General features: G+C 42.9%; 1 protein-coding gene across 1 annotated transcript in view; it reads left to right on the top strand.

The window, feature by feature from the left end:
• pik3r5 (phosphoinositide-3-kinase, regulatory subunit 5) overlaps positions 1 to 20,963 on the top strand; it is a 112,821-nt gene that overhangs the window by 20,269 nt on the left and 71,589 nt on the right. The window contains exons 2-3 of the mRNA XM_078225988.1: positions 5,059 to 5,165; positions 19,407 to 19,507. Coding sequence (XP_078082114.1) covers positions 5,072 to 5,165; positions 19,407 to 19,507 — 195 coding nt within the window. The 5' untranslated portion in view covers positions 5,059 to 5,071. The remainder of the gene's footprint in view (positions 1 to 5,058; positions 5,166 to 19,406; positions 19,508 to 20,963) is intronic.

Genomic DNA, 20,963 nt, shown 5'->3' with positions numbered 1-20,963 from the left:
TCCCTGGCGCTGTGAGGCGGCCGTCCTAATCACTGTGCCACCGTGCCGCCCCCTACCCTGCCAGTTTTCAAATTTGAGATGGGTAGTTGGTGAGTAGCCAAACCAAAGAAACAAAGAATATAATTGAAGAAATTAAGACATCTAGGCTTGGAGACCACTATTTGCAAAGTTATGGACCTTAATATTTTATTATAAGCTTCTGTCCGAAGTTTCTTTTGAAATGGTGGACACAGGGCCAAACTAAGAAGGTGCACAATATTCATGTGCTAATTTTGTATGGTATCAGAAAAAGAGAGTGAGCCATAGGCTTTGTGGTGACATTTCCATCTCTAACTCAGCCTGCAAAGGTTTTCTGCACTATTCCAGATAGCCCTGGAAAGTGGAGAATAGAATAATCTTTAAATACCCAGTTGTCATGTAGCAGGGTGCTCATGGCCAGACAGTCTAGTCATTGGGCCCCAGTGGCACCCATCCTGTTAATCATATCACAAGATGGAGGGGGTTAGTGCACACATCAGCAGAAAGGAAAAAAATGTCTGGCCTGAAAAGAAAAATACACTCTTGTCATGTTTTGTGGGTTTCGCCTCTTCTACAGCAAAGAGCAACATAATAGGTAGCAACAGTGTAGGTTGCTTAACCAACAAGTCGGAGTTTATTGAGATAAATGTTGCTTCATCACAGTCTAAGATGGAAGAGAAATAGACCCCTGCAAATGTTTCTGGTGATGTCGCAGCACGTCATGTGACTAATCACACCGAGGTGCATTGCTTTGCAATACATAACATCCCTCCCTCTTTACTTCAGTAGTACAACGACAAACTTTTAAACATTAATGATTACCCACCATCAGTTGCATTACTAAGTATTATTATCTAGATATGTACAATCAATGCAAGAGTCTTTTTGGTGGATGTTGATTTCATTTTGATAAGAGACGATGTTCTGGAGCCTGATCTTTGACATTCTCGGTACTCTGTTCCTCATAAATGTCAGATAGTTCCTCTTGTGAAGTTGATTTGTTGTCAGCTTCCAGAGAGGTTGTTTGTTCTACTGGAGTAGAATCTGAATTTGGATCTGTAGTAATCCCTGGTTCAGGGATTTCATAATCTTGGATGTCTGAAGTAAGCCTTTCTGATGCGGTCTGCACTAATTCATTTTTTTGAAGCGAGGATGTGATCCGTGTGTCTGTGTCATAGCCTCTCATCATCAAGTTGCACTGCATAAGAAATCGGGCCTGTCTTAGCTGGAATGTTTGCAGGTCCCCATTTCTCACTTGTAGAGTAGTTTCTCGCTTAAGCTCTTTCTGCTTGTATAAAACTCCTCAGTGTTGATGTTTGTTTACGGCGAGTAACTTGTGCTTGTTGTTGTCACTCTACTATTGTAGCAGTGTCAGGTGGTGTGAGTAAATCAAATTTAGTTCTCAGTGTCCTCCTCAGGAGCAACATGGCCAGTGATCCTGGTGAGGTGGCATGTGATGGTGTTCCGATAGGATGTGAGAAAGTTGTCTACACTCCAGGATGACGACCTTGGTCACTTTAATGGCATGTTTCATGACCATACGGCCCCTCCACCAATCTGTTAGTTGGTGGATGATATGGGGCAGTCCTTATGTGTATTTATGTTTTGGGGCTTTTGCCTCATTGTTCTTAAGGTAATCCATAAATTCCTGGGATGTGAATTGCATCCCATTATCGCTGACTAATTGTTTGGGAATAAGTCATTCAACTCCTCTATGGTTCTTTCCTTTGTGGTGGATTTAATCACCCTGACTTTAGGTCACTTTGAATGCACATCCACTGTAATGAGAAACATATAGCCTTCAGTGGGTCCCGCAAAGTCAATATGTATCCTCTACCAAAGTTGTTTTGGCCAATCCCATGGGTGAAATGGTTGTGGAGGTGGAGTATTCCGTATCCTGGCGCATGACTGGCATTGCCTCACTTTCTATTCTATTTATGAGTCAAGTCCGGCCACAAAAATAGCTTTGTGCAAGCTCTTTCACCCACACTACCCTTTGATCTTCGTGCAGTTCCTGCAGGATCCGGTTTGGTAAGTATGGAGAGATGATCACCCTGATCCCCCAGACTAATACTCCATTTTGAACAGTTAATTCAAGTTTCCTCTTTGTATAAGATCTGAAGTCAGGATTATTCTTTTGTTTGTCCAGTGAAGTTCCTCTTAAAACCATGTCCATGATCCTACATATTACCGGGTCATTGCTTGTGTGCTTTTGCACCTGAGATGATATCTACCTGGGAGAAGTATAATATGTTGATGTCTTGTGATTCCGTTTTTTCAATCTCGATAAGGCATCTGCGTCAGCATGCTGTCCTGATCTCCGATACTTGATTTCACTATTATGCGCTGATAATATCAATGCCCATCTTTGCAGATGACTTGCTGCTCATAATGGAATTCCCTGGTCGGGCCCAAAAATGGTTGTGGTAGGTCAACAAAGTAAATTGTCCTCCATACAGGTACCGGTGAAATCCTTTAAAGCTAGAAATTATGCTGAGTGCTTCTTTCTCAAGTTCTGCATAATTTGATTCTGCGCTTGATGGTATTTGTGATGCAAACACTATTGGCCATTCCTTCCCAGTTGTCATAATGTGAGATAAAACAGCAGCCACCCCGCAGGACAATGCATCACATGCTCGCTAATTTTCAACTCTGGTTAAAGTGGATCAGTGCCTTGGATTGGTTGAGCCTGTCTTTACCTCCTTTGTGCGGACTTTCACACTCCTTTGTCCAATTCCATTCTTGGTTAGCATGTAATAAAGTATGAAGTGGTTTTAGTAGTGTTGCAAGATTTGGGATGAACTTCCCATAATAGTTCATTCACCCTAAAAATGATGGCAATATTCTGTGGTCTTGGTGCATCTCGGATCATTGTCATTTTCTTCGGTTCTTTGTGGAAGCCATCCTTGTCTATTATGTGATCTTGATATCTGATGGATGATAAGAAAGTCATCCAAGTAACACTGGACACGTTTGAGGCCACTTAAAATTTGGTCCGTTGATTTCTGGACTATGGCTGGTGCTAATGTTATTCTGAATGGTAGGTGCTCATATCAGAACAATCACTTGTGGGTAACATTCATTAGCAGTGGTTGCGACTTAGTTGCCACCCTCATCTGGAGGTATGTTTGGGGCAAGTCTATCTTACTGAACTATGGACCACCAGACAATCCAGCTCGTAAGCCCTCGATCAATGGCAAGGTTCGCACACAGTGCTGGAGTTATCATTGTCGTAAAGTCTCCGCAGATACATACAGAACCATCAGATTTAATAACCGGGGTGATTGGGGTTGGCCAATCGCCCATAGTTACAAGTTCAATCACTCCATCCTTGACTAATTTCTCTCATTCCACTTCTACCTTCAGGTTAATTACAGAAGACACGTTCTTGTCTTGAAACATCTAGGGTTGCTATCAGGTTTGATCTTGAGCTTTGCCTCCACTCCAGTCATGGATCCTCGGCTATTCACAAACTTTCCTATACTTCTCCAGAGGTTTTGCCAGCGTGTTCTTGCTGTCAACCAATTGGTTAATTGCTCCCCGGTTAATCTTGATTTTGTGTAACTATGCTCTTCCAAAGAGTGCAGGAAAATGTCCCTTTACTGTGTGCAGAGACAATTCTGCTGATTGGTCATTAGCCTCTACCTGTCAATGGAACTACCTCCTACGTATAAGTTTGCAGGATTATGTTTGAAGGTTTAAGTGGTCAATGTTGAAGCTTCTGATAAATCTTTCTGGGAGAAGTGATACAATTGCTCCCATATCTACTTCCAACTTTACTTTATTTCGGTCTAACTTTGGATAAACATGGAACATTTGCATATGCCTTTTCATGGATAGAACATCTGGTTTCAGTTCTTGGATCTTCTCCAATATGGTTTCACCTTGGAAATTTTTGTCCTCATCTGATATTTTGTAGACCCCTTTTACAGATCTTGGCATTTTCTTGCATTTGTACAAAGCCTGTTATGTCCAACATGCCTTCATATTGTGGCCTTTCTTGCCACAGCTTTTACATTTATTTTCTCTGCTCCAACATTCATGTGGCGAATGTCTTACCTGGGCGCACATGTGGCATGTTTGCATTTTAAGAGGTTTCTCCCTGTCAGTTTCCATTTTATGTATTTTGGCTCCAGCTCCAATTTAAGAAACTTCTTTCGCGACCAATTCCATGGACACCGTGGTCTCAGCAGCAAGATTTAGTGTTACAGCACCTTTGGTGAGCAGCTGAGCAACTGTCTTTGAATTACAAAGTCCACAAACAAGCCTGTCTCACAGAGTGTCATCGAGGGTCATTATTGATTTTAATTTTACTCCCTTATTTGCACAATTTGATCATTTTCTAATGGGTCTGGAGTCACATGTAGGCCAGACCAGGCAAAGACGGCAGATTTCCTTCCCTGAAGGATATGAGTGAACGAGATGGGTTTTTCCGATAAATCGACAATGGTTTCATGATCATCAGTAGATTCTTAATTCCAGATTTGTTTTTCAATTCATCATCTGCCGTGGTGGGATTCGAACCCAGGCTCCCAGAATATTAGCTGAGTTTCTGGATTCATAGTCTAGCAATAATACCACTAGGCATCGCCTTCCCTTAAGTAAATGCAACAATTTTAGTCTTCCCTCCCGAATATGGCAGAATTAATTTTTGTATATGTTCCTATCCAAGCGCAAAATGACAAAAGCTAACTCCACTGAAGTAAATGATGAGCTCTGCTGTGTAACTCTGTGTTTGGACATTGTGTGCCCGTAACCATGACATCATACGCCAGTTATCCCAGCAACACGTCACTTCCTGACTATAATAGCATTGCTTGAGATTACGAAATTGAGGAAATTTCAAGAAAATACTCATTCAGATGACAAAAGGCACATTGAAAAACAGCACTGAAAAATTAGCTTTAAAAATTTAAGCTCTGAGTTGTATGTCTGAGTATTGATCCCTATTATTATTCCAGTCTAGAGTCAGCATCTCTTCTCTATGGAACCAACTGATCAGTAATAATGTCCATAAACCTTCTTTACTTTTCTTTTTAGATGGTGATATAAAATGCAGCATACCTCCTGTACAGAGGATCGGATCCATCATGCCCTGGAGAGATGTTTGCATGGCTTGGATAGAACTATCTCTTCTAATTGGAAGGGTGAGTCACTTCATTACAAAATATATTCTTCTATAAGTTTGTTTACACATTTGAATTGGCACGGTGGCACAGTGGTTAGCACTGCTGCTTCACAGCACCAGGGACCTGGGTTCAATTCCCAGCTTGGGTCACTGTCTATGCGGAGTCTTCACGTTCTCCCCGTGTCCGCATGGGTTTCCTCCGGGTGCTCCGGTTTCCTCCCATAGTCGGAAAAATTGTTTAGGTGCGTTGGCCATGCTAAATTCTCCCTCGGTGTGCCCGAACAGATGTTGGAGTGTGGCGACTAGGGGACTTTCACAGTAACTTCATTGCACTGTTAATGTGAGCCTACTTGCGACACTAATAAATAAACATGTTCCTTCATTGTGGATTTTCAGTAGCAATAGTTAAATATGACCATAAAGGGGCGAGCATTCAGCTTGCTTCTCAAATGGCATGTTATACCTTATGAAACTGGAGTCTTTGAAAAATCAGAAATTAGTTAATCGAACACAAGGAAATGAACTCATCGCTGTGGAGAATTTCTCCAGACCACAGACATGCATTGCCCTCTGCCCTAGTAAAGGTTGGGCTGGGCTAATGCAACATCAAAAATAATAGACGGCAGATGCAAGCATGACCTTTAGGAGATAAATCTGCCTAATGGACACAATCCTTACTACAATACGTCAGATGCTGGATTTAATGCACGGAAATGATTTCATTATTGCTCATATTGAAACTTGCTGATGAAATACCCTCAAATGTCCCGACATTCTGAAATTGAGAAGCAGCAAACATGAAGCCATTCATGAACATTTACCCAGAGGTTTTTCCAAAACGGGCACTACCGACGAGACCACCACATCAAGTCCCGGTTGATGGGGACCATACGGGATCCCCACCTGTGAGGACCTTCACTGGCAAGGCGGTTGAGACAAGTGAGCCCAGATGGTTCCATCCTGGGATCACTAATTATATTTACATCAGCATTTCAATAGATTTCATTTCAATAGATCGAATGCATTTCCAAAATGTTTCGAATGTAGAACCTGACAATGCAGAAGGAGGCCATTCTGTCTGTCATGCCTTTGTCAACATTTGTCTGAATTTAATCCAATTTAATCTCACAAATCAGCTTCCCAGCCATCACCGTGCAGATTGGTCTTGTCAAAAGTAGATGTTTAATTGCTTTGGAAATTTCCGATGGAATCTGTTTCCACTACCCTTTCAGGCAGTGCATTCCAAATAGTAACAACCTTCTGTGTAAAATACATTCTTCTCCTATCCCCTTTAGTCCTCTCGCCAATTATTGGAAATCTGGTTACCAACCCAATTGCCAGAAAAGTTCCCCTTATTTGTTCTAGCAAAATCCCTCATAATTGTGAATGTCTCTGCTCGGTCTCCACTTAGTTTTCCCTGTTCATGGGAGAACAAGTCTCATCATCTTCAATTTTTTTAGATAACTGAAGTCCTTCATCTCTGCTATCACCCTGTTATACGCTTGTGGTGAACCATAGATGGTTACCACTATGGGTACTGAACCCTAGATGGTTATCACTATGGGTACTTGTACATATGTTACTCTTGTCACTGTTGGGGTTAGGGTTGGGGTGTTCCACCTGTTGGTATTGTTCTGTGGTACACTCCGGTTGGCTCCGCCTTCCTATAGGAGTATAAAGGTCACTGCACTTCCTAGTGACCCTTTAGTCTGGGATTGTATTGTTAAGCAGTATGCTCTATTCTTGTTGCTAATAAAAGCCTTTATTTCCCGGGTACGATCCAGCCTCCCGAGTGAATTAATCGCGCATCAACGCTCTCCAAAGCCTTGATAAGTGTAGCACCCAGAATTGTACACAATACTTGAGCTGGGGCCTAACCAGTCATTTGTAATGGTTTAGCCCTAACCCTAATCCTTATTTTTGTATTCAATATCCCCATTTTCACAATCAAACATTCCGTGCATACCTTTCCTGTTCGTCAACTCCGGCAGAATGGATTCTGGTCGGAAGTTTCCAGATTCCCTGTGGCGAGTTTTTCCACGGCGGAGGCAGCTTCGCTATTGGCGGTCAGCCAGATACTCCAGTCCCGCCGAAGCCAATGGCAAATTGCATCATTCGCCCGTCTCACTGCCGGGGAACCCGCGGCAGAGGTTGATTCCGGCGGAACCAGAAGATTCTGCCGGCAGGAGGGAGCGGAAAATTCCCCCTGTCGACCTTTGAACCCTTTGTATTTTGGGGCAGGCGGGCGCGGGGGTGGGAGCGATCTTACCGGCACATCCCACTGGTCGATTGGCACGTGAGAGGCGCAAAAACAGGTTTGCGCCTAGTTTCTTGACTTTTGCAATCTTACCAGGCCCAGATTTCCAGCAAGAACAGCCTCACGCCTGGGAAGGGTGCGATGCTGATTATAATATTCAAATCTATTGAAATTAAATCGATTGAAATATTTTATTTAAATATAGTTAGTGAGCCTGGGACGGAATCGCCTGGGCTCACTTGTCTTAACGGCCTCACCGGTGAAGGTCCTCACCGGCGGGGAATCACGTATGGTCCCCATCAACGGGGACTTGATATGGTGGCCTCGCTGGTAGTACTCATCGGGCACTTTGAATTTGTTTGGTAAGATCGCCCCCTTAGGCTGTGCACTTAAATCTTAACAGCAAGTTTCAGGACGAACAACAATGAAACCATTTCCGTGCACTCTCTCTCTGGAACCATATTATCCTTGGTCAATACTTCCCCATGCTCATCTTTATTCTCCCGTTCCCTGTTCTTTTTGAACACAATGTGGCCAGGAATGTTTAATTCCCATTCCCGCCCCTGTCGGCACGAGGTCTTTATTATCCACATGAATCCCTGACCGAGCAGCCGGAACTGCTGACTCGGGTAAACGTGCGGCCAGGGTTGTTTCAGAGCAACTTTCCCTCATTTGGATTTTCAGATGTGGGTCATGTGTTGGATGTAATTTGCTGAAGTGAAATAGTTTGATTGGCCCTTAAGCATTGAAGGCCCATGCGCAAATTAACGTTTTATTATATTTGCAGAAAGTAATTACATTAAAAATGCTAATTATTGTTGTTAACAATCACCGTAGACTACTTACCATGTCTTTGTCGTTCATAGAAATCAGAGAATCCCTACAGTACAAAAGGAGGCCATTTGGCCCATCGAATTTGTACCACAATCCCTATTCCCCTAACCCTCATTTACCCTGCTAATCCCCCTGACATTAGGGGCAATTGAGCATGGCCAATCAACCTAACCTGCACATCTTTGGACTGCGGGAGGAAACCGGAGCACCCGGAGGAAACCCACGCAGACATGGGGAGAATGTGCAAACTCCGCACAGACAGTGACCTGAGGCCGGAATTGAACCCGGGTCCCTGGTGCTGTGAGGCAGCAGTGCTAACCACTGTGCCACCCTGCTGCCCACCCACTGTTCGGCCTACACTTTTCATTGGTAAATGGGCTAAAATATTATTCTCTAAACTCCCCTCTAGGGGAACTTTAAACCATTCGATAGTGGTATTGGCCATATTATAATTAAAATGTCTTTAACAATTTTGATCTATCTAGGCTATTAATCCCTGCTTTAAAAATTTGCAATCTAACATATGCAAATAGAATCTTCTAGATAGTGTATTGACCATCCGTACTGGAATGTATGGTCAGCACAAGCCAAGTGCGCTCTCGGAGCCAGTAGTTTGCAGAATAATATTTTGAAATACTCTATTTCACAAAACCATAAAATGTTTTCACTGGCTTTGCAAATCATACTCTCTCGATGATTTAAAGGTCTTGAGTTTAAAAGGTGTGTGTCAATGCCGGTTTGGAGGGCTGAAGGGCCTGTTCCTGTGCTGTACTGTTCTTTGTTCATTGCACTTTCTGTAAAGATAACGAAGCCGATATTTAACACAATAGCAAAATACTTCCTGATGCTGCAGATCTGAAAGGCAAACAAAAGCTGCTGGCATTACTCAATGATTCTGGAAGCATCTATGAGCAGGAAAATTGTTTCAGGTCTGATAAAATACCACAGTGCAGCACGTTTTGCAGTAATCAATTTCCAAATTATTTCTGTCCAATTTCCTTCTCAACACAAGGATCAAATGTTGATTCTGAACAACCTGTTCCGCAATTTACTGATTCAGTTAAACTGTAAGCAAAAGGCCTGCGTGGCTGCCTTGGGATGATGCACTCCAGCTTTCCTTTGCCTCACTCTCAGGGAAAACACTGAGCCTTCACCACCCCCAGCATAGCATACTGAAAATTAGGAACTTGTCATGAAAATGCAAATCTGTAACCCACCACAGCATTGCACAATGCGACTGGGTTGTTGTGTCAGTCCAAATTGTGGGGTCAACAAAAAAGCAAGTTCAACTAGAGGAAATATCCACTTGAGTAGGGCAGCACGTTGGCACAGTGGTTAGCACTGCTGCCTCACTGTGCCAAAGACTCGGGTTGGATTCCAGTTATGGGCTGGTTTGCTCCTCCAAGGTTATAAAAGTTGAGCAATAAACTTGGAGCAGACAATCTATTTTCCCTCATTTTGTATTCCATCAGTGATACATATTTAAGAACTTTAGGGTGGCACAGTGGTTAGCAGTGCTGCCTCACTGCACCAGGGACCCGGGTTCGATTTCAACTGTGTGGAGTTTGCATGTTCTCCCTGTGTCTGCTTGCGTTTCGTCCGGGTTCTCCGGTTTCCTCTCACAGTCCAAAGATGTGTGGGTTAGGTGGATTGGTTATGCTAAGTTGCCCCTTAGTGTCAAAAGTTGTGTTGGCTAGAAGGATCAGCAATGCGGAATATGTGTGGTTATGGAGGAAGGCTGAGGGGTGGGCCTGGGTAAGATGCTCTTTCAGAGAGTCGGTGCAGACTCAATTGGCCAAAAGACGTCCTTCTGCACTGTAGGGACTCTGAATTAAACAGACTGTGCTACAAGTAAATCGCTGAGCAGAAACCGATAGCCAAGTTCCGTACACATGAGGATGGCCTCAACCGGGATCTTGGGTTCATGTCACACTATCTGTAACCTCCACGACTTGCCTGGGCTTGCAAAATCTCACTAACTGTCCTGGCTGGAGACAATACACATCTCTTTAACCTGTGCTTAACCCTATCTCCACTCACATTGTCTGTACCTTTAAGACTTGATTACCTGTAAAGACTCGCATTCCAACCATTATCGTGTAAATTGAGTTTGTGTCTATATATGCCCTGTTTGTGAACACAACTCCCACTCACCTGATCAAGGGGCAATGCTCCAAAAACTTGTGGCTTGTGCTACCAAATAAACCTGTTGGACTTTAACCTGGTGTTGTGAGACTTCTTACCACAAATAAAAGGCAGAGGCCAGAATTCTATGGTTTTGTATATAAATGCCACCGCTGCCAGTGAGGAAAGAGAATTTGGCGCTCAACCAAAACTCCATTCACTGCAGCGGGACTGGAGAATCATGGTTGCAGGTGAGGTCCGAGAATTCCAACCAGAAATGTTGGAAAAGAACAATAGATCACTCAGCAGCAGAAAGAGAAGGATTTCTTTTCTAATATCCTCCCCTTCTCTCTCAAATTCAATCTATGCGCTTCCAGAATTCTTTGCTCAAATTTCCATTGTTTGCGCTTTTCTGTTTTCTCTGGGTTGGATCCTCATTATTTATTCAACTGTGTACTCTCTGTTTCCGTACCAATTGTGGTGAGCAGGGAAAAATAGGTTCATTTGAGATAACATCCAAAATATGATTTGACTAAACACATCCTGTTATAGTTTGGATACTGGCATCACCTGCTTCATTCACATAGTTCATCCTTTGTTCTTTCTGTCCCCTGTAATGGACCCAAGTAGGAACTAGAAGGATATAGTCTGCATAATTTGATAATATTTACTTTAAATAGTATTAGTTTACACGGAAACACAGCTGAACAAAGAACAGTGGGCAGCACAGTGGTTAGCACTGCTGCCTCACAGTGCCAGGGACCTGGGTTCGATTCCCAGCTTGGGCCACTGTCAGCGTGGAGTTTGCACATTCTCCCCGTGTCTGCATGTGTTTCCTCTGGGGGGTGGGGGGGCTCCAGTTTCCTCCCACAGTCCAAAGATGTGCAGGTTAGGGGGATTGGCCATGCGAAATTGTCCCTTAGTGTCAGGGGGATTAGCAGGATAAATGCATGGGGTTGTGGGGATTGGGCCTGGTTGGGATTGTGGTCAGTACAGACTCGATCGGCCGAATGGCCTCCTTCTGCACTGGAGGATTCTATGATTCTATGGCATAGGGTGAAAAGTGTTTAATGTAATTTTCCTCCACATAATTTCAAATGTTGGCCTCATAAAATGCAATAATTTTGAAGGAATAGCATTGCAACAGTTTATGTACTTGACGTGTAAAAATAGTTCTGAGAAAACAAAAGAAGATTACATTAAAAAAAGATATGTATGTTTTTTATGTTAAATACAATATAAATGATGTAGAAAGTGTGCAAAGGAAAGGATCAGATCTGATCAGCATGGAGTCTGACTCTATGTAGATCAGTAGCTATAGTAGAAATGACTTAAAGCCCGATCCCCAGAGGAATAGAAAGCCAAATTGTTTACTATAAGTTATATTAAAGGGGATGTTAAAGCGAGATTATGTGCCCTTGCCCTTTAAATATGGATTAATTTGAAATTGTGAAAAAATGTGGCAAATGCATTGCATAGAATCATAGAATCCTACAGTGCAGAAGGAGGCCATTTGGCCCATCGAGTCGGCACCGACCACAATCCCATCCAGCCCCTATCCCCACAACCCCATGCATTTACCTTAGCTAGTCCCCCTGACACTAAGAGGCAATTTAGCATGGCCAATCCACCTAACCTGCACATCTTTGGACTGTGGGAGGAAACCGAAGCACCCGGAGGAAGCCCATGCAGACATGGGGAGAATGTGCAAACTCCACACCGACAGTGTGCCAAGCCGGGAATTGAACCCAGGTCCCTGGCACTGTGAGGCAGCAGTGCTAACCACTGTGCTACCGTGCCATCCATTTGTATAAGCCGTTATGTTCCCAAACTATCTCCAGTGCCTTATGGCAAACACAGTATTTATGAGGGGAAGTAATGGCCCAGTGGCATTATCGTTAGACTATTAATCCAGAAACTCAGCTAATGTCTTGTGACCCGGGTTCGAATCCCGCCACGGCAGATGGTGAAATTTAAATTCAATTTAAAAAAAATTGGAGTTGAGAATTTAACAATGACCATGAAACCATTGTCGATTGGCGGAAAAACCCATCTGGTTTACTAATGGCGTTTAGGGATGGAAATCTGCCATCCTTACCCCGTCTGGCCTACATGTGACTCCAGAGCCACAGTAATGTGGTTGACTCTCAACTGCCCTCTGAAATGGCTGAGCGAGACACTCAGTTCGTGGGCAGCAAGGGATGGGCAATAGATACTGGCCAGTCAGCGACACCCATGTCCCACGAATGAATAAACAAAAACTGTAATCATTGCTGTAAATGCAGGAAACGCAACAATCAATTTTACACGCAGCAAGGTGCAACAAATAGCAATTCAATAATGACCAGATTCTTAATGTTGTTTATCAAGTGATAAATATTGGCCTGGACACTGGGCTGTGCTTCTTTGAAATAATGCCTGTGGGTATTATGCAGGGGCCTTGGTTTCATGTCCCATATGAAAGTCAGCACCTCGAATAGTGCAGCATTCCCTCAATCCTGAAGTGTCTGTCAAGATTTTTGCGCCCACATCTTTTGAGTGACATCTGAACCCACAATCTACTGAGTGTGCTCCCAACTGAACCACGTGGATATAGTTTGAGGGCCTGGCACATGTAGGGTTAATGGGGGTCTGAGTGCAGTACTGTCCACCATTGGAGAGTACATGGCCAGCACCCAGGGTCAGTCAGAGAAGTTGGACAGAGCTGTGTGTACCAGCAAGAATGGAGACAGCTCTTCACTTGTACCATTTACTGTATGTTTGTAAAAGACTTAGAGTTAACCTACGTATGACTACAGCGACTTCTTCAGACCTACCAAACACATGACAACAGATGCACTAAGTTTGTACATAGGATCAATCTTTTCTCTTCCATCTTAAAGACCTCTGGAAAGTCCTTTCCTTTGCTTCCTGCCAAGGGGCGGCACGGTAGCACAGTGGTTAGCACTGCTGCTTCACAGCTCCAGGGACCTGGGTTCGATTCCCGGCTTGGGTCACTGTCTGTGTGGAGTTTGCACATTCTCCTCGTGTCTGCGTGCGTTTCCTCTGGGTGCTCCGGTTTCCTCCCACAGTCCAAAGATGTGCGGGTTAGGTTGATTGGCCATGCTAAAATTGCCCTTAGTGTCCTGGGATGCGTAGGTTAGAGGGAGAAGTGGGTGAGTATGTAGGGATATGGGGGTAGGGCCTGGGTGGGATTGTGGTCGGTGCAGACTTGATGGGCCGAATGGCCTCTTTCTGTGCTGTACGGTTTCTAAGTTTCTAAGATGAAGTGCCAAATTTTTCCAGCCTTTATTCATAAACCAAGCCTCTGGCAGCCCTGCCATCCTTTTCTTCAGAGCTTGGATGATTTCCTTGTTTCTTAGTATTTGGCTATATACCATTGGCACATGGTTATTTCAAAGTGTAATTTAACCAGAGCACTCTCCTACACTCAGGACGTCTAGTTTTCTGATTTAACAGTCTCACTTGGCATTCTGAAACCAAAAGAGAAAATGCTGGAAAATCCTCAGCATCTGTAAGGAGAGAAAAGAGCTGACGTTTTGAGTCCGGATGACCCTTTGTCAAAGCTAAAAGGCATAGAAAGTGGGAGATATTTATGACTGCAGGGTGAGGGAATGAAAGATGAGTCATTGCCATAAAAACAAGGGAAAAGGCTGTGAGGTGCTGAATGCCAAGCTCAATGCAAACTGGAGGAACAGCATCTTATCTTCCAGTTAGGCACTTTACAGCCTTCCGGTCACAACATCGAATTCAACAACTTCAGAGGATTAGCTCTATCCCACCTCGACCCCTTTGTTTTCATTCTATTTATTTTTTAACTGTTCTCTACCTTTTGTTCCTTTACTGTCTTTCTTTATTTTTCTTTTCCTCCCACTCTTTCCCTCCTTTTTTTACCTTTTCTCCTCCTTTGCTTTCCTTTTCCCCCTTTTTCTTAATTTTACTTCTCTCCCACCCAACTCCCTCTCCCCCCACATCTTCATCTGTCGCAGTTTACTCTCTGATTTCGGCTTCTCTGCCGTTTGGCCATCCACACCTTCTATTCTCTCTATGGACTGCCATTAGCAGCCTTTCCCCTTGTTTTTGTGGCAACAACTCATCTTTTATTCCCCCACCCTGCAGTCATAAATATCTCCCACTTTCTATGCCTTTTAGCTTTGACAAAGGGTCATCTGGACTCAAAACGTCAGTTCTTTTCTCTCCTTACAGATGCTGCCAGACCTGCTGAGATTTTCCAGCGTTTTCTCTTTTGGTTTCAGATTCCAGCATCCGCAGTAATTTGCTTTTATCACTTAGCATTGTTTGTTTTTGAATTTTTGCTCTGAAATGGCGGAACATAGTAACATTCTACTAACACTCCTGTTCTCTTTTCACCTCCCCAATAGCTTGTTTGACTTCATACATTGAGTGCACTTTCCAATTTATCTTTCCTTTATTGAAACTGCTGATGCCAGAGAAGTTTTATCCATGTCTGATCCTAAAGCAGAGATCACTGCCCGGATTTCCACCAAGTTGGAATGACTCGGGAGCCCTTTAAAAATGGTAAACAGGTCCCAGTACAGGATTCCCAACCCAATTCCCGGGCTGTCTGATTCTTGGGAGTATCTTTAAAGGGCTGTTTCATGTAAAAAGCCCGCAGCCGGAACTCCCAATCTGGTTAGTTCCATTGTGGAGATAGGCATGTCACCTGGTTGGCTCCATTAGGGAGATAGGTATTTCCCACTCCTCCACGATTTTCATGGAGTTAGGCCAGCTTTTCAAACAGTCGCGGTTCATGGCCCTTCAGAGGAGTTGTGACCCCTACTCTGCATGAAGAGTCCTTTTAAAATGCAAGTTCAAAATGTCCTCATCATTCCTCCAATGCTAAGCTTTGCCATCCCTCCTAGCCCCTATGCCCTCTCATGCCGCCTAAGCCAACCTCTGGCCTGAGAAGATAATAATTACCCTTTAAAGTATCAATAACAAAAACCACAAAACCCTGAAATCACTTAACCCTGTGTAAATAAACATTGTGAAATTGACAGCAGGGATCAGAGAGCCTGAGCTGTCAATCAAACAATGTGTTCTAAAGGGTGCAGGCGTTTCAACGACTGTAATGTTTGTCTGGGCTCTCAGCCAAGCCTCATTATGTATACTGGGCTGAGAGCTCAGGCAACCATCAGAGTACTAATGGACAATGGGCATGGAAGTGCCATAGCTTGGCGTAGGGGGCTTGAGGGGCCATAGGGTGAGTGGAAGGGCAGATCTTGGCATAAAGAGCATGTTGTGCCATAGTGAGTAGGTGAGAGGTGGGCACGATGTGGTAGGGATGGGGCAAAAGGAGTATTTGGAAGGTGAGCAGGGGTGTGAGGGCTGGAGACCCTTTGCGTTTTCGTTTTAACTGAGACTAAGCCCCACTGCACACAAAGCAGGCCTGTTAAACAGCCCACCTTTCCACCCGCAGCCCCTATTGCTGCCTCCAAACTCTTTCCAGGTCCATTGGCCCTATTCTAGCCCACACCTGCCCCCACCCTGACAATGAAGATCCCGCCTTTGTGGACACTTTCATTTGAGGTGGGCAGACCAAGCTGGAAATATTCCCAACTCTTGGTACTCACCTTGAGGTGAGAATCCAGGCCCACATTTTGAATAATGTCATTTAGAAATTTTGGTATAACCAATATTGATGTCTGTGATTAAAGTAATTTGAAATGATGATATCAGTATGAAGATATCATTAAAAACCCTCTTGCACATAAAATAACCTAACCAGAACTTTCCGGTCAACTTCAGAGCTTTACAATCAACGCATAGACAACTGAGAGCTCTATACTCAACTCCGTTACTATGAATTCCTGGTTGAGTTGCTATATTGCAGAAAATGAATAACATTTTGTATCATGTTAAGTTTTCAGCCAAAATATATTTCATTACATTCTTATTAAACCACAAAGGCAGCGCATGTAAGATGGGGAGCTTGATAGCAGATGAGATGTAAACACTTTTGCAGCTACGTTGAACTGATAAGGATATAATTTGCCATCATTTTTGTCAAATGTTGAGTGCATTGTTTACAAAGATGCTATTTTAAAGTATGCATCCTCTCTACTTCTAAGAACAAATGTAGCCCTGTGGTATCTTTCACTATCTCCATTTCCACCACCTCCTCCTCACACACAAGGGAACGCATTTATGCCCATCCTCACAGAATGTGCTGAAAATGCACATTGATTGGACTAGATGGCAAGAAAATCTTCTGGAACGCGACTCATTTGGTTTACTTCCAAAAGCCTGAAAACCAAATATTACTAAGACTGATTATAATGATGCATTAATATTAGCACTTCAATCTGTTGCTGTCCTCAAGAGACTCTCTTAAAGCTTGATTGATTCTGACAATACACTATTTCTTTTTGTAAATCTCTTAAATCTAGCTATTTGACTAGTCTTATTCAGATATTTTCTTACTATCAGAACAATGTACAGTATGGGTGTCAGCCTCGGCTCAATAAAAAAGTAAAGTTTATTTATTGGTCACAAGTAAGGCTTACATTAACACTACAATGGAGCCACCATGAAATTCCCCGAGTTGCCACACTCCAACACCTGTTCGGGCCAATGCACCCTAACCAGCACATCTTTCAGACCATGGGAGGAAACCGGAGCACCCGGAGGAAACCCACGTGGAAGTCTGCACTCCAGAGATTTGAGCACAGATTCCAGACTGACACTTAAGTGTCCAGCTGTGGGAGCGTTACATGGGCAACTGCAAATGGCATCTCTGCCATCTCAGATAGATGTAAATGATCCCATGGGAGAACAGAGGAATGCCCTTAATGCCTGGGGCCTTGGGCCAATACTTACCCTCAAGTGACATCACTGAAACAGGTTATTTCATTATCTTATTGCTGGTGGGATCTTTCTGTGCATAAATTAGTCACTACATTTTCCTATATTTTGACACTTTGAAAATATCTATTTGGTTGTAGAGCTCTTTGCGACATCCGAAGGTTGTGAAAGGCATGATATGATTGCGGGTTCTTGCTTTCCGAGCTGTAAATTGGGTGCTGGGATGCACAATTATAAAGGTTGATTCATACTGATTATTTCCTTGCACACATTCCTTCACCCAGCCCATTTCATTATTTTGGGTAACTCACTGGGAAAAGTCCCTGGCCTGGGAGTACGCTGTCCACTTTCAGATTGAGACTTCTGAAGGGAAGTGATCAGCGCAATCATTTCTTCCATTTATGTGAAAAAAAAACTATTTTTCAAAGGACGAATCTGTGTAAAATTAGTTCTAAACTTACAGTAAGAGAGTCTGTAAATAGTGCCTTGTCAGTATGTAGGACAATTCTGAAACTGCAATAATTACTCAGCACCAGAAATATCCGTTCACATTCGCACATCTGTGTGGAAAATGGGAACTAAACTGCGATGCAACAGCTTCAACAGTGCTAATAAAATGTTCAAATAGTATCAGCTCAGCACAACATTGCACAGAATTCCAGAGTTCACATATTTTACCTTGACAAAACACAAGCGAATGAATCCGTTCTGAACTCTTCGTATTTTGAACACTCCAGAAATGGTTTTCCCCAACTTTTATCAATCATTCTGAAAGTTGAATCATTACATGAAATGCTAATTCACTTTCATATTCATTTATTATTTTCTGCTAACATTTTACAGATATTTTATTTAAGCAGCGATTGCTCAGTTCTCCTCATTAGTTGGTAAGCGTCCTAAATGAAGTGGGACTGCGTCAATAGACTTGCATCCTCCAAAATCCATTCTCAATTTTACCCGAAACAGAGTTAGCTGACCTGCATTGTAGAATCATAGAATCTCGACGGTGCAGAAGGCTATTCAGCCCCATCGAGCTTGCACCGGCAACAATCCCACCCAGGCCCTGCCCCGTAATCCTCATATTTACCCTGCTAATCCCCCTGACACTCAGGGTCAATTTAGTGCGGCCAATCCACCTAACATGCACATCTTTGAACTATGGGAGGAAACTGGAGCACCCGGAGGAAATCTGCGCAGACAGGGGGAGAACATGCAAACTCCACACAGGCAGTCACCTAAGGCCGGAATTGAACCTGGGTCCTTGGTGCTGTGAGGCAGCAATGCTCACCACTGTGCCATTGTGTCGCCACGTTAGACATTAAAATTTGTTTTGTATCCCTTGGGAACTAAACAGCTTGAATTTATATATCACCTTTAATGTTATAAATCAACACAAAGTGGTCCACAGGAGCATGATTAGACAAAATTTGACACAAAGCTACATTAAGAAAGATTGGATGACCAAAAGCTGTTGTCAAGGAGTGCTTTAAAGGAGGAGAGAGAGAGATGAAAAGAGAATTGCAGAGTTTAAGATGCTTGGCAGCTGATGACATGGCTGCCAATGGTGGGACGGTTACAATCGGTGACGCATAGGAGGCTAGAATTGGAATCATGGTATCTCTCCCGGTTGTGACCTTCACCTGGAAAGACGAGGTGTAGATGTTGTGCAGACAGCTTGGCATTTATGTCACGACAAGTTGACACGATGATGTCAATGGAAAAGTCAATAAAGCAACATGCAAATCTGGCAACAAATTCAGTACCACGCATTTCCCATCATTCATTTTTATTCATTCATGGGACATGGGCATCAGTGGCTGGCCAGCGTCCCTAGTTGCCCATCCCTAGTTGCCTGAGAGCAGTTGAGATTCAACCATATTGCTGTGGCTATGGAGTCCTATGTAGGCCAGACCAGGTAAGGACGGCAGATTTCTTTCCCTAAAGGACATTAGTGAACCAGATGGGTTTTTCCGACAATCAACAATAGTTTCATGGTCATCAGTAGATTCTTAATCCCAGATATTTTTTATTGAATTCAAATTCCACCATCTCCTCAAACCCGGGTCCTCAGAACATTAGCTGAGTTTCTGGACTAATAGTGGATAACACCACGAGGCCATCACCTCTAGCAGGAATGAAACTTACATTTGCCCTCTCTAGATAATTATATAACGTTATTGCTGCTGTTAATTTGACAACAATCCTGGTGTTCTTTTTCAGCTGGACTCTGTGTGAACCGTTGGAGCCTGGAAGAACTCGTGAGCAGAGATCCTCACAACTTTTTAATCCTCATTGAGAAGATATTGCTCAAAACCCAGGAGGTAAGGAAGGAAAAAAACTGTCCATTTCAGCAAGGTTTACAGACACTTTGTATGAAATTGAATGATTTGGTTTGTGAAATTTACAATGCATGTTTTAGTTAAAAAAAAGTCTATATTGAGTGTGGTTGACACCCACACACTCAATCTTCTATAGGAAGCATACACGCCTGCATCACATACAATATTTTACAGGACGCTTTCATAACCAGAAACATTGTTAGACATGCTGAGCTGCTTAATTTTGTATTTGAAACTTGAGTTTGAAGATTAATAGTTCTACATGTGGATTTTTGGATTTGTTACAATGTATGCATTCATTTGATTATATCTCATAATAATCTGGAGAGTTCCCCATTATGAGAGTGTTGGGGGGAAATATTGGTCAGAATTCTAACATTAATCTTACCTTTGTTAAATGGATTCCAAGCCAGATGGTGAAGAATGAACACAGTCACCAATCCTTTTCCTTGATAATAGGTTCATTTACAGGATGCAGCATTACAGATGCCTGCCTCCTTCCTGCCTACTACCCCATGTGTCCCAGCAGTCTCTCTTTATAAGTGTTCTAGGTACTTAATTAAACAATGCCTTCACCCATGTATCTTAACAATATCATTAACCTACCATTAACACCTTTTGTGATTAGCGTTCTGGAATACTTATCATCAAACAGATCAGAAAAAAGATACCTCAGTTTAATGCACCGTAGGAATATACATCTATAACTCACCAAAGGTTCATGGGGTTGGAGTTGGGGAGGGAATTAAATTCTGAAACTGAATGCTAAACCCCCTGTTGAAAATATCAATGTATTACCCTGAGCCAAATTACAGCTAATGATCAAATTGTCGCCGAGCATTGTTCTCAATACTTTATACAAGAAGTCCTTTTCCTTCCCACTTTTGGAAATGATAATGGCGCAGTCATTCAATCACCACTTAGAATCACACTAAGTCACACAGAATAAGAGGATCGACCCTCCCACTCTGATACAGTGCACAATAGAAATATCAGGGACTGAACACAGATCTTCATATGTGCAAAAAATATGGTTTATCACTGAACTAATGGGGTAGATGTATCAATCACATGATCACTTTGGAGATTAAAAGGGTTAATTCCCTGAAGCACACTTCTTTTGATCCCGGTTTCCTACTGGGAATTTGGTGAATTTATTGTTCACCATTTATTGTTCACAATTGTTTATTGGCGAATTTATTCAGCAACATTGGGAAGTCAGTGACTTAGCTTCATCTTATTTCTCATTGCCTAATATGATTTGATGATCTGTTCTAGCTGTTGGGAAAGGTGAGCAAATCTTGCCGGTATTTATCTTCGTCCGTGAGCAAACATGTAAAAAATACAGATTGAGTGATAAAAATGAGTAATGTTTCAGTCAGAAGGCGCTAGTGACACATTTTAAATTGACGATATGTTGTTTGTCAGCCTTCTTGTT

The sequence above is a fragment of the Mustelus asterias genome, chromosome 12 (genome assembly GCF_964213995.1).
Source record: "Mustelus asterias chromosome 12, sMusAst1.hap1.1, whole genome shotgun sequence".
Taxonomy (NCBI): domain Eukaryota; kingdom Metazoa; phylum Chordata; class Chondrichthyes; order Carcharhiniformes; family Triakidae; genus Mustelus; species Mustelus asterias.
The sequence above is the reverse complement of the archived record's forward strand: the minus strand, read 5'-3'. Positions and strand labels throughout refer to the sequence as shown.